Source organism: Mustelus asterias, chromosome 17 (genome assembly GCF_964213995.1).
Source record: "Mustelus asterias chromosome 17, sMusAst1.hap1.1, whole genome shotgun sequence".
Taxonomy (NCBI): domain Eukaryota; kingdom Metazoa; phylum Chordata; class Chondrichthyes; order Carcharhiniformes; family Triakidae; genus Mustelus; species Mustelus asterias.
The window spans coordinates 53224618-53239001 of record NC_135817.1 but is presented as its reverse complement, the minus strand read 5'-3'; the positions used below and the strand labels follow the sequence as shown (position 1 = coordinate 53239001).

The window sequence follows — 14384 nt, the reverse complement described above, 5'->3', positions numbered from 1 at the left end:
TGTCACTGACTAGTAACGCAGAGAGCCAGGGTAATACTCTAGGAACTTGAGTTTGAATCCCACCAAAGCAGACGTTGAAATTTGAATTCATTGGAAGGCACTCCAACCCAGCATGAGATGCCCTCTCTCGCCTGCACAGCAGAAAGAAGAACAAGTTCAAGGCTGCAGGTCCATAGGGATGGATGGGAAAACACCGTTGAAAGATGGATCGGTTGAAATTGCAGCTGCTATTGCAGAAGGCCCCATGACTGGAGTCTGGAGCCTCTGGCAGCAATAACCCTCCTTCACCCCATTGCCCAGCCTGCCTCCATGGCGGGCTGTGGATGGTTGGCATTTTACCAGCAGCAATACATCGACGAGGCTGAAAAATTGGTTCCCACTGGAGTGTCAATCATCTGATCTGACTGCCCATTGTCATAATGCGACCAGCTCATCCTCCTCCCAAACCGACTCAACAACAGCTTCTTCCCTGCTGCCATCAGACTTTTGAATGGACCTACCTCGCACAAGGTTGATCTTTCTCTCCACCCTAGCTATGACTTTAACATCACATTCTGCACTCTCTCCTTTCCTTCCCTAAGTACGGTATGCTTTGTCTGTATAGCGCGCAAGAAACAATGCTTTTCATTGCATCTCAATACATGTGACAATAATAAATCAAATCAAACCACCTGTGGGAAATTTCCCTGGCGTCCTGAATGCCAGGGCAATACGGCTCCCTGCTACTTTCCTATCCCCGGCCTCCAACTGTATCTGCAGGGGACTGAGAAAATCCAGCCCAAAGGGTGTTTTTTGAAGTAGGGACCGAAATGGTTAACTACATGGCCTTTGTGTTTAGTATAAGCAGCTTGTATCTTTTTTATCCTGTATCATTATCCTGACTATAATGTTTAACAATGCTCTGGCTGAGATAGAGATTACAGAAACAGCAGCCTGCCTTGAGTTTCACAGGCAGAGGTTTGCATTTGATCTTATTCTCACAGATTCCTGCAGTGAAACAGCCCTTTATACCGTTCACTTTGACACTTTCTCTTATCAAGATCCCCTCACTTTTGCCACTTCCTTTTCATCCACGCTCAGTAATTACAAGGATTATTCTTAAACTCAAAGTAATTTTAGTGATGAGTATCATCGCATACTGCGCAAACCCATGAACGCTCGCTGTTGTAGAGTAGGGCATCTTACTTCCCTTCGGGGCTTTTATTGTATTGAAATATTTGCCAAGAAAGATATGTACGGGGAGAAAAAAGGATAGCATGCAAGATTTGGGGTTGTTCAGAAAATGATTAATGATTAAGTTACTGGTAAATATATTTTTTAAATCTGGGTGTTAATTTATTTAATACATCAATGACACAGACTGTTGTAGTGTTTTTGGAGGATGTAGCAATAGGGGTGGTCGGGAGTAGTCTGGATTTGGCAGAGTCTTCAGCTGTTTTAAACATGGAGCCTGTTTGAATGGTGCTGGCCCCACATTTGGGTCTTGTGGGACTGAAATTCTGGATTTGATAAAAACCAGCAGCCAGGATTAGTATAACAAATTGTACATTTTAATCTGTATGTAATGGTTAACTTGTGTTTTTTACGGCTTAAAATAGCATATCACAGTCAACATCCACGGCCACATAGGGTGGAATTTTCCCGTCCCACCCACCACAGGAATAGGAGCAAGTTGGGAGGGGGGGGGGGGTTAAAGGTCCATTGACCTCGGGTGGGATTTTCTGGTTTCGGGGCGAGTGTGGCCGGAACATCCCAACCAGTCAGCCTTTTAAACACTATTATGTCAGACAGAATGAGAACAATTGGACAATTGTCACTCGCACCTTTCACGCACGGAGACTTTCTTTTGTAAGTGACTAGACGGGATTTTAACCATCCTCCACTCAGTGTATTTTGCCAGAAAAATTGCCCTGCTTTTATGAGGAGACGTTGCTGAACTCAGTTTGCTGTAGTTTGTAAAGACTCATCAAATAGACTCTGTAAATTGCTTTTGTTTGCTGCAGGCCCTTCCATAAGCCTCTAACTCATTGGCAGAGACAGTGGGCAGGGTTTTTCAAATGGTGCTGCTCCGTCACCAAAACAGTTGGCAGGTGAATGCATCCTCAATGCCGTCACCAGCAGCGCAGCCATTTAACAGTCAGTGGAGTGAGAATCAGCCAGAGGGGTCCTTCAGCCCCTCACTCAGAGAGCTGCCGGCCAATCTGATTGTCCAACAGTCTGTAGTCCCACTGATGCAATGGGATGGGTGGCCTCTGCCAGAACTATACCTAGTCCCTGGATTATATGTTTAAAGTTTTTAAAGTTTATTTATGAGTGTCACAAGTAGGCTTACATTAGCACTGCAATGAAGCTACTGTGAAAATCTCCCAGTTGCCACAAGCTGGCGCCTGTTTGGGTACGCTGAGGGAAAATTTAACATGGCCAATCCACCTAACCAGCACGTCTTTCAGACTGTGGGAGGAAACTGGAGCACCGAGAGGAAATCCACGCAGACATGGGGAAAACGTGCAGACTCCACACAGGCAGTAATCCAAGCTGAGAATCGAACCCGGGTCCCTGGCACCGTGAGGAAGCAGTGTTAACCACTGTGCCGCCCTATATGTGCTGGGAACTGCAGGACTAGGTACAGAGGTTTCAAGACAATAACTGGAGGATGTTTTTTAGGAAAGGGGGTGGTGGTCAGGTGGAAAAATCAGAGGAGTGGGGGCACCTCAATGGGGGAGGAGGGCAGAGGACCATGGGGTGGGGTGGGGGTGGGGGGGGGGTGTGGAGGTCTGATAAGGAAAGGAGACCCATGAGGGAGGCACCTACCCTTTCCCTCCCTTAAAGCTTACACAAGGAATCCTGTTGGGCTTTCTCGCCTGTCTTTGACCTCCTTTTGCCAGCTTCAAAATTGAGTCCAGGGTGGGAATCCCCTTAAGCCCTCAACTGGAGTGAGGGGAGAGGCTTGATCTCACCTGCCCTGCCCTGCCCCTCCACTTCACATATGGCTGGGGAAGGCCGCCCATGGAATTTTATTGGTGCAGTGCCCCGCAATTCAATCTGTGGCCTGGAAACAGTCAATTTCCTCCCGACAAGATAAGGGTGTTAATAAGCGTGAGCAGAACATTTTTCATCTCTGAACACAGACATGTTGGCTGTGGAGACTTAGGAGGGATCTTGCTTTTGAGGTTTAATTTATCAAAATAATCAGATTCAATCACAACTAACTTTGCCCTTGTAGAAGATTGACTATCCCTTCAATACTTATGAATGGATATTAATTTAGTTTTAAGAATTGTAGGTGTCCATGAGCTTTGGTTTCTGTCTAACCAATCAGCCGATAGGATTTAAACAAGACTGGGGAGTTAAAATAGTCTGTGCCTTATTTCTGGAGCAGCGATTACGTTTCCGACTCAACTCACTCCTAGGTCCCCGCTGCTGCCCTTCTTGAGCTAGCAGCCAGAAAAATGGATTAAAGCAGCTTAAAGCTACTGCTTACATTCAGTGACGCATGCAGAGAGTGCATTGTTATCCCCTTTCTTCCATACTAAACACTGGATATATTAAATCACAGTGGTTTTCTCATAACAATTTTGAAGGAAAGGAGAGCTGATAATTTAAATTATACAAGTTATTGCACAGGAGGAGCAATTGATATACTTTAATTTTCATCAAACCTGTGTCTGTCCTGTATTTTTATGCAATTATAAAACATGCGATCATTGGAAAAACTTAGAAAGGAGCTTGGGTGCCGGGGCTGCTTTAAATAGGTTTTAAGCACTAACAAGAGTCACTCTTTGAGTTAATTCTTTTGATACTATTCTGCTGTTCTGATGTGAACGTCTGCATTCCAAATGACCAACATAGAGCAAAATGAGCAGGTTTATGCAATGAAAATTATTACCACGATCCAAACTGAACAGAAGATTTACAAGTGATTTTTATATGTCCTGACATTTGCAGTCCCAGTACATGTGCTGGAATTTTCTGAAGTTTTCAACATAACTGCAACCCATGGGAGTTGAGTTGCATCCTTATTTCCCCCAAGGAAATCTGCACATGGCTGATTTACTCCAGTTTTACACCAATTTACCCACTGCACATGAGTTTCTTCATTTGCATTTCTCCTGAGCTCCCGCTATAAAAACTCAACTTCGTTCATTAACATAACTCTGCCTCTTTGTAGATGATCAGAATTTTCTGAATTCATGTCAGTTCGGAATGGGCATAAATTTATGCCATAAGCATTAGTCCTAGCAAGACCCAAAGTCACCATTCCTGGTGGTTTATAGAATTTTCCATCAGCACCCCACCCTGATGGTCAACTTAAACATCTATCCCATTCCGCATCAGCAGAGTATCATTCCTGAATATGGACAGGATGCACTACTGCAAACCATCAAGACCTCTCTGGCGGCAACAGACAAACCCGTGATTTCCACCACCTAGATAGACAAGGACAGCAGGTGTCACAGAGTCATAGAGGTTTACAGCATGGAAACAGGTCCTTCGGCCCAACTTGTCCATGCTGCCCAGTTTTTACCATTAAGCTAGTCCCAATTGCCTGCATTTGGCCCATATCCCCCTATACCCATTTTACACAAGTAACTGTCTTAATGCTTTTAAAAAGACAAAATTGCACTCGCCTTGTGCATAGGAACACCATCACCTCCAAGTCACACACAATTCCGACTCAGACATAAATCATCAATCCAATGTCATTGCTGGATCAAAATCCTGGAAAATCCTATGGAGCTTTGTAGGAATATCTTGACCACAATGGCTGCAGCAGTTTAAGAATGCCGACCGCCACCATCTCATGGGAATCTAGGGATGTACAGTAAATGTAAGCAGTACCTGTAAGCTGTCAATTAATTAAAATACCACTTAATGGCTTTTTAAGAAACAAGTAGGCAAGTTCTTGTCAACAAACGGGATTCAAGATAATTAGAAATGCAGGAAGGGAATTCTGCATGGGTAGGTGAGCGAGGCCTTCTGCCTAAAGCTATTAATTTACTTCTACTACCCAGCAGAAACACAGCGGATGTTAAAAAGTTAGTGATTCATACCTCATTTAAGAGATTTCAGGACAGAAATCTAGACCTAACAGTTTGGCTGGAATTGGCTGGCTACGCTGTGGTGCATTCCCCCGCAGGGGATGCAGTTAACCATTCAAATGATCACTGACCAGATGATCCTGCCGGCAAGAGGGACTGGAAAATTCTGGCCTTCAGTGCAGGACTGAAGAATTGCTGCACCCCAGGTGTGTCATCCTTTAGATGAGACGTTAAACTGAGGCCTTATCTGCTCTCTCATGTGACTCATCTACACTTCCCGCTGTCTCGGAAAAGCAGCCAGTATAATCAAGGACCCCACGCGCCCCAGAAATACTCTGTTCCACCTTCTTCCATTGGGGAAAAAGATACAAAAGTCTGAGGTCACATACCAACCGACTCAAGAACAGCTTCTTCCCTGCTGCCATCAGACTTTTGAATGGACTCACCATATATTAAGCTGATCCTTCTCTTCACCCTACTTATAGCTGCAACACAATATTCTGCACCCTATCCTTTTCCCCTATGTAGTTCATGAGCGGTATGTTTTGTCTGTATAGCACAAGAAACAATACTTTCCACTGTATTCCAATACACGTGACAATAAATCGAATCAAATCACGTGGACATAAAAGATCTTGTTGGGACAATTTGAAAAGAGCAGGGATTCTCTCAATGCCCTGGCCAACTTTTATACCTCACCATGAAAATGGATGATTTTGTCATTTAACTCAATACTATTTGTGGACAGTTGTTGTGTGCAAGGGAAAATGACCTTCGGGGGGAGGGAAGAGCGTTTCCCATTTCCATAAACTATCCCAAGTGAATCTGAAGAAAAAAAAAATTGATAGGTTCTTAAGCATAAATGGGGATCAAGCACCAGCTAAAAGACAAAAATCTTTTCAAGACCCATTATTTTATTAACAACAAAATGACAAAAGGTTTCAATCAAAGCACATCACATTTGAAATTTTCCATTAAAATACTTACATCACAAATGAAGTTCCACGGTATCATGCATTACTGATACATTGAAAATACCTAAAACAAGACATCCGTCCAAACAATGAGAAACTGGGAATATCCCAACACTTCAGTATAGAATTGTTTACTTTGATCATGGCTTGGAGTAAAGGTTCCCACTTCTCAATATCAAATTTGAAATCAGATCAACTGTATAGCAGGATATGCTGGAAGAGATGCCTATTCACAGGAAGCTCATACATCTGACTGGTTGTGCGAGATTTTTATTCCTTTAATATGGTGAAGCATGTTATATACGTTCACCTCACAACCATTTTCCCCAGTTAGAAGTAAGACTGTAAATCAGAAGGATCTCATCCTGTGTAACATTTCTACCAGCAGGCAGTGCAGGGACCCTCTATAAATCATTTAGAAAATATGAGTACTATAGTTACAAAGTGTAACAATCTCATTGGGTGAAAACAATACAAATTTACCAAATTAATCAAATGGTTCGACATGGTTGTGCGCAAGGTTGACACTTCTGATTGACTGTAAAGCTTTCAGACAGTTTGAATAAAGTAGAATGAATCGGAATTGATGCACAATAATGTATTGCAAGGAAGCGTTTTCAGTTACATCACAAGCCAGAAGTTACAAGACACTCCATTGGAGAAGCTAGAGGACCAATATAACCAACTGAAACACAGTGCATTCAGTTTTAGCGACAAATGATCGTTCTTGTAATTTAGCTGTAATTCATGTTTTGTCTTTGCAAATCCACAACTCATATGTATCCATGTGGCTACATTTAAATTAGTCAATGTAGTTGCATTGTGTCGATGAGATGAATGTATTTCTAAGGACATTCAGAATCTCCTACTTTTCCCCATGCCGAAACCTATCAGGAAACTTTTCACATTCATTGCGTTCACAATGGCAATAAACTGGTGGAATGTGTCACCGTCAAACATTCAACCCGCCTGAATTTTATTCCATTGATGGGTTCTATAACAGAGCGGTGATGAGGCTGTGGATAAGGGGGTGGGGTGGTGGGGAAAAGGGTGCATTCCCTTCCAAAGATTACTGCCCATGTGGTGAAGCTGAGAATATACCCTCTGCTGTGTGATTATCTACCTGAGCACTGAGGAAATTTGCAAAGGTTGCTTTGCTATTTGCTGAGTGAAACACATTGCTTCATGTGCCATAACCAATTACGTTAATCACAGGCTCTGCTCAATAGCATTTTAAACATTTAAACTCCAATTTTAAACTGGAACAGGTTCAAAACGCGAATGAGTTCTTTGAAAGTGCAATAACTAGCTGACATTATACTTAACAATCGGCCCTATTCATCAGTAGTTACATGCTGATACAATCCCACAAAAGTATTTTGGTAACATTTGCAAGCAGGGAAGAATAAGACAGTCTCAGATATAGCAATCAGCCAGATACAATGGTCAAATCAATCGTTAGAAGCATGCTTATTGCACTTGAACCTGTATTGGTACCTTGCTGTCAATTCCTGCCAGCTCACTAAACAAATTGATGAATATTTAGAAATTTTCAAGTTGAAAACTGAAATTATTTTAAACTCAGAAGAAATCTTATGTATTTCTTTTTGTCTCAACATCCACCTTTACCCCCAGGTCTGATGACAAATGATAAAGATAACTCAGGCTGGTTGACATCAGGCCTGACCCTTTCCAGTTAGTGTTCAATTTTAGTAATTACACTGCTAATGGGAGAAATCTCTAGGCTGCTATAATTTATACTATAATGCCATAACAACTCATATTCACTTATGTGGTACTTAATTTTTACCAGAAATACCTAAACCACAAAATATTGTTTTATTAAACTTTAACTGCACTAGAATGGATAAAAGATTGAGACTTATTTAAATATAAAATAATGTATTTACTACCATGATTAACACAAGCATTAATTTTTGAGGTGTCTGCTCCCAATACCTGTCATGTTTAATTTGAATTTGACCATCTTTAATACGGTGCAGTTGATTATTATTTAGCATGGGTTGAAACATTTCCTCTTTGAAATTGAAATTTGCAAAATAAAAAAAAAACAGATGAAGGGAGAGGATTGACGTGCGATTTGCTGCATTTCCCCAGTCGAAAAGACTCGGGCTAATCCCCCAGAATGATGGATGATGTGAGAACTGGGAGACTGAGACATTAGTTGAAAATATCTTATAATAAAATGGACTCAGAGGTACAAATACCATTTGAATGGCTCTTTTCCAATCTGTCTTGCAAGCACACTAGATTTTGCATTGAAAGGAATTTGGACACCCTGTGGAATCACACGAACTTGAAAGATCTGATTGGAACTATAGCAAATACCTAAAGTCTCCCATCCAGTTCATTTCACATGCCTATTCTCCCTTCACACACACCCGTATGTAACCTTAAACATGAAGGTTGTTGATAAAATAAGGACAGAAGGCTGACATAAAAAGCACAGATCTGAGATAATTGGCAAAAGAACCAAAGGGGAAATGAGGCAAGCTCTTAATACAGTTCTTATTAAATGGAAAGCATTGCCTAAAAGGGTGGTGGAAGTAGATTCAGTAGCAGATTTCAAAAAATAAATTGGAACGATACTAGAAAAGGAACAATGTGCAGGGATAGGGGAAAGGATAAGGTAGTGGGGCGAATTGGTTACCTCTCTGAAAGAACTGTCAAAGGCATGATGGCCACCTTCGTGATTCTGTGAAAACAATTCCCCTGAGGTGGCAAATGAACTACTCCTCAAATGAAATGAACAAGACAAAAAAAAGGCCCAGGTTCAATTAATGGAGTGTACCTAATTCGTTGATCACTTGGGTATGACAATAGTAACCAGAGAGCCTGAATCAAAGGGGGGAAAAATAGCCAGGGTGACTCAGGTCAGAAAATGTGCATGAAATTTCACTGAGAACAGATTCAGACACAGTTCTTCCGCCACTCATAATCAGGCAGCCTACAGAAAATTATCTTAGGTCAGACTTAAGAAGCTGGAATTCTCCAATGTCGAATTTGGTGCTCAGCCAAATCTCCATTCATTGCAGTGGGATTGAAGAATCCTGCCCAAAGACTATTTATATGGGATGACTGGCCACTTGGATAGGAGTACAGGGGGTCTGTTCATGGAGCTGTACTCCAGCAAGATTCAGCATCTTCTGGTGAGATGGGAGAAATGTAGATAACTAACAAGCAGAGAAAAATAGAAGAACTATATATCTTTAGACTGACTCAAGTGTGAAATGCCTTTGGCTCATCAATGTCTGTTCACTGATACAGAGGCATTGTAATTCAGTTCTACAGAGATTATAACCGACACACCAATTTAAATTCATGTTTAAGGGGAGAAGTATGGTAAGAATTTGAGCTGTTTCCTTATTGGGGATTTAAAAATATATATTTTTTGGGATTGTGAGCAAAACAATCTTGGATTCCTACAGTGTTGGCAACTTTTCTATCACATACTGTATTTGAATTACCTTTTTATCTAGCCCTACTGCTTGTTTGCCAGATTCAACATCCAAACCAAAATTTTACCATTTGTTTTCTATTGACAGCACCTTTTCTCAACAGTCCACAACTCCCTGTTTCCATTTTCACTGAAAAACAATCCCTCTTTGCACCAGATAGTGAAAATATACAAAATATACCGATTTTTCCAACTCTTGGAAACTTGCAGCATCTGCAAATTGTGATCCATTATCAGTTTCCCTGCAGGTTATGGTGATGAATAGTGTACATCATTCATGTCATCACACCTTCATTTAAATATTAATTAAAGAGTACGCTTGCGTGACTTGTATTGCGAGAATATTGCTGAATATAGGATTTCCCTGAAGTGTGCAATGAAGCCCTAAGCACCAACTTTATAAAATTGTCCCTTTTACATTTCTGTTCAATTATTTGATCCATACTGCATAGAAGAATGTGCATTTGTTGAGGCTCTGAATAAAACCCAATTGCAGTTTGCTTTTTGAAGCTGCAGAATAATCTTTAAATTTGTGAAGCCCAGCTCAGAACCAGTTGTTTTTTACTCAGCCAAGGTTTAAGTGCTTTATACCAATATTATGACTTTATATGGCTTCAGTGGTGCCAGTTGCTGCATTTCATAAATAGCCTGGGGGGGAGCGGGGGTTGGTTAGCTCAGTTGGCTGCACGGCTGGTTTGTGATGCAGAGTGACGCCAACAGCACAGGTTCAATTCTCGTCCCCTCTGAGGTTATCCAAGAAGGATAACCTTCTCAATCTTGCCCCTCGCCTGAGGTGTGGTGATCCTCAGGTTAAATCACCGCCAGTCAGCTCTCTCTCTCTCTCTCTCAAAAAGGGGGAGAGCACCCTCTGTTCCTCTGGGACTTTGGTGACTTTTATTCATAGATATACAGGAGATACTGGTGAAATATATAGAACCAGTATTTATCCAAAGCCGAACCTATGATAGATATATTCCAGAATGAAAATCACACAATAATCCCATAGTTTTGAACCCAGTTATACTACACATTTTCTTGCTACTGCCAAATGTTTCAGTGGGTCTGATATGCACAAGTTTTCTCATTGGCTAAATTGGTGCCTTCCATATCCTTCCCTATCCTTGTTACCTGATATAACATTGTTCCCAAAACAATCCATCCATTTCTGGATCAAACTTTGCACTGTTTTTAATGAACAGATTGAAGCTACATTGCTCCTGTTTGCAGATTTGTCATGGGTCTCAGCCTTTTTCTTTGTACTCCAAAAAAAATAATAACTAAGTCCTCCTATTACAGAAGAAGCTAAGGGACATTCTTTAACCTGTATTGACAATCAAACTTTAACATATTTGATTACTAATTTAAGTTCTATGCCTTTGTAGAGATTGCTATACTCCATTGCATTTTTATAATGAATAAACTGCTTAAGCTTTACTCCAAGAACCTATTTTACAACTGAGAGGACATAGTGATTCTCCCTCCCACATCTGAGAATCTTTGCTGAATTAAATTGCACTGGTTTACTAGCTCCATCTAAAATGCATTTTTATTGCATACCATAACTTTTTCTTGAACGATTAACAGTTATTGAACTCAAGTACTAGAGTCTTGTAAACAAGTGCTGCACTCTCCAACATCAAGCTTGAGGAAGTGATTATTTCAAACCAGTTCGACTGGTCCAGGATCAAAAAGAGTAAATTCAGAGGCAGTTTCTGTTCGGGCAAATTTTATAAGCAAAGGAAATCAAAACCTTTTGATCAATTTTCATCTTATAATGGAAGTACTGTGCACAGTGCAGAGGCTATGTAACAACAACGTGAAGTTGTGAGATTGGGGGAGGTAAGAACCTAATCAGGGCTATGAGCATCTGATAGTCTTGCAGGTTTAGAGTTTCAATCCATCGCTTCTTTGGTAGTGATGGAGCACATGGGATGTGTGGGGCTCTGCAAAAAAGTCCAAGTGAGTGTTCAATTGACCTTAACTTCAACACCATGACTCACTTATAGTCTCTACTCATGGATGTACACAGATGCACACAAATATGAGTGTATCAGTGTTATCTACCAAAGGCTTGTTCTTGTTCCTGCTCTGCCTAGTGTGCACATTGTATGACACTGGTCACCCGATCAAATAAAGGATCATTGGGCTAAATACTTGGTCTGATGAAAAATCCTGTGATTGCATTCAGGGCGAGATACTGTGCTACACCATACAACAAGTCCAACTGGCAAACAAGATACAACTACATATTTCAGAGGAACCCCAGACCAGACTGTTAAGCTGCTGTTGTTATAATTCATCTGTGCTTTCATTGCAAGAAGACAGCAGATGTAACAATGCACCCAGGCTCACAAATACCAAATACATCCTGAAGCCATCATTGGTCATCTGACAAGTAACATCATTGAAGGAAGATAAAGGTATTGTCAGAATCGTACCCAAACTGGTAGCTGTTGTGCACTTACAGCAAAACCGTAATGATAGCATGTAAATTAGAACCACTGGATTAAGGGTGCAGTGGCTCACAATGGACCGATATGTATGAGCCCTGTATTCCCAGGTGGTGCATGGTTCATTATACATGCATTGTGGGTGATAATACAGGAACATATTCCAGAAGAGAGTAGAGCAACTTTATCTAGAAAATAGTTAATTCTATTCTGCTCAGGTTGTGGGATTTATGTGAACAAGTCAGGGAACACTCCTGTCAGATCAAATTAATCAATTAATAACCAACTAATTCAAAATTTGAATTGCATGAAATTATATCAATTCAACATGATAACTGAGATAACTATGCAGAGCAATCCAGACAGGTTGGTTAATCAGTCAGTGCTGGGATAAAAAATTTCCAATTATAGAATCTTCCTACTCTATCTTGTATCAAACTCCATCCCCATGATACGATACTGTCTTGAGAAGATTATTTGGATCTCTGGCATTCCCCTTCCCAATCCCACTTTTCTTTCCTCACACAAGTATTGTACTTTTTTCTCATGCAGTGGAATTTATGATCTTTGAGAGTTTTATCCAATGAAATAGTCATTTTTGTTTCAGTGCAAAACATTTTCAGGGTGGATAATTCAATCCCCACCCACACCTTAACTTCACTGTGTACAGCAACATGTCAGGGATAATTAAAAATTCCGGGAGTGGTTTAGTAAATACAAATGGAGTTGTTTTAAAACAGAATATGAATTAATGTTTGAAAATTCTCTGAAGGTATTCAAGCTGAGACAAGTCTAACTGAGCTTGTAGTGATGCACTTTGAACTTGCTTGGGCACTGGATCTGTTCAGGCCTGCGATTTCTTATTGAGCAAGTTAGACTCTTTCAAAGAACATTTTCAAAACAAAACAGGCAACTATAATGATTCTTGTTCAAACACAGAATAAAAAGTTGTTTCAAAAAGTGCAAAAACAATGTATAAAAAAAAACTATCCGTTCTACACAGTTGCAGCTTAATCGGGTTTCTGTATCAAAAAATTTCATAAATGAGAAGCATTGGCTGTTCTTACGAAATAATCAACTTGATCCTTATCTATATTCGCTGTGAAGGGATGGAATTTCATTGTCCCATATCCTGCATTCGGGTGACATTGTCTTCATTGTAATCCTGTCAGAATGCAGTCTTAACACTGATGATGTTCATTGCCCGCACAGGGTGTCCTTCCTGGCTTTTCTATTGCACAAGTCATAGTCATTTGACACTTGTCAAGCATTGAATTTGCCTGACACAATGTCTCTGTGTCTTCAGTGCTACAGCTTCTTCTCAGCTCCCATGAGCTTTCCACTCCCTTTTGATCGTTTTTGTTGGTCACTTATTCTATGCAGTAATTGAACAGAAGGTCTGGGTGTAGGGTCCATCCCTCAAGCCATGACTTCTCTGATTTAGAGTTGACTCTTCTTAGACTTATTGACTAAGCACAGGGGGCAGGTAAATGTCATGAAGCTTAAAAAAAAGGCCCTCAATTTTACATCATTACAGCTCAATATTTCTCTCCATGGGACTGCATTTGCTACAGTTCTGTGTTCCTCAGGAGCAACAATAATCTTAACATTCAGGAGATCATCTGGCATTTGAATGAGATCATACCTATTACACATGGTGGACTAATGTGACAAGCAGAACTCTCATGCAGTAAAAACAGTTGGCAGAAGACTATACATCTACATTAGTGTAAAATTAAACATTCCAACTATATCAACTAATTGTGTTGGGAGTAATGGGGAGGATGCCAATTAAGGCAAACATCTTGGAATAAATGTACCCTCTCTCCCCCATATCTCACTGCCATGACCCTCAGAATGTACATTCTTAATGTAAGAGGTGGAGGATATTGCTTCCAAACTTGATTATTTTGGGGGTAAATATTCATCTTTAATTCATTATAACTTTGACCCCGTAGGTTGAATATCTCTTTTTTTTTTCCAAAATCCCTTTCCTTCTTTCTCTCTCTTAACCGAGGCTTCCTGGCCCTATTCTGAAATCCGGTGGCTCAAGGCTTGTCGGAGAATAAGTCACTGCGGGCTCTTTAATCCAGAGCAATGGGACGCCATTTTTGCCGTCAGATTTCTTCTGCGAATTTAGGGTTTTATAGCGCGTCAGTAAAATTGCAATCAGCAGGATTCCAAAAATTGGAAAGGGGTAGAAAAATATAAAGTAGAAGAGGGCATCATTCGAACAAATGGCTTCCTGAAGAGAAGAACCTGCAGGAAAGAAATAGCGAAAGATCAGAAACTTACTTTCTTTTTTGTCACATCAGAAAATTCTCTTTGCAGACGCTGACAGAACATTCTGCTTATTTTCAGTATTTTCTGTTTTATTTCAGCATCTGAGGTTTCTTTGTAAGTCTGCTTATAAGAAATCTTTTCACCAGAATTTGTGGATAGA

General features: G+C 40.6%; 1 protein-coding gene across 1 annotated transcript in view; it reads right to left on the bottom strand.

Annotated features, from left to right (window-relative positions):
- Positions 1-5945: 5945 nt before the first annotated feature.
- LOC144506482 (immunoglobulin superfamily member 3-like) overlaps positions 5946-14384 on the bottom strand; it is a 225883-nt gene continuing 217444 nt past the window's right edge. The window contains exon 10 of the mRNA XM_078232661.1: positions 5946-14200. Coding sequence (XP_078088787.1) covers positions 13950-14200 — 251 coding nt within the window. The 3' untranslated portion in view covers positions 5946-13949. The remainder of the gene's footprint in view (positions 14201-14384) is intronic.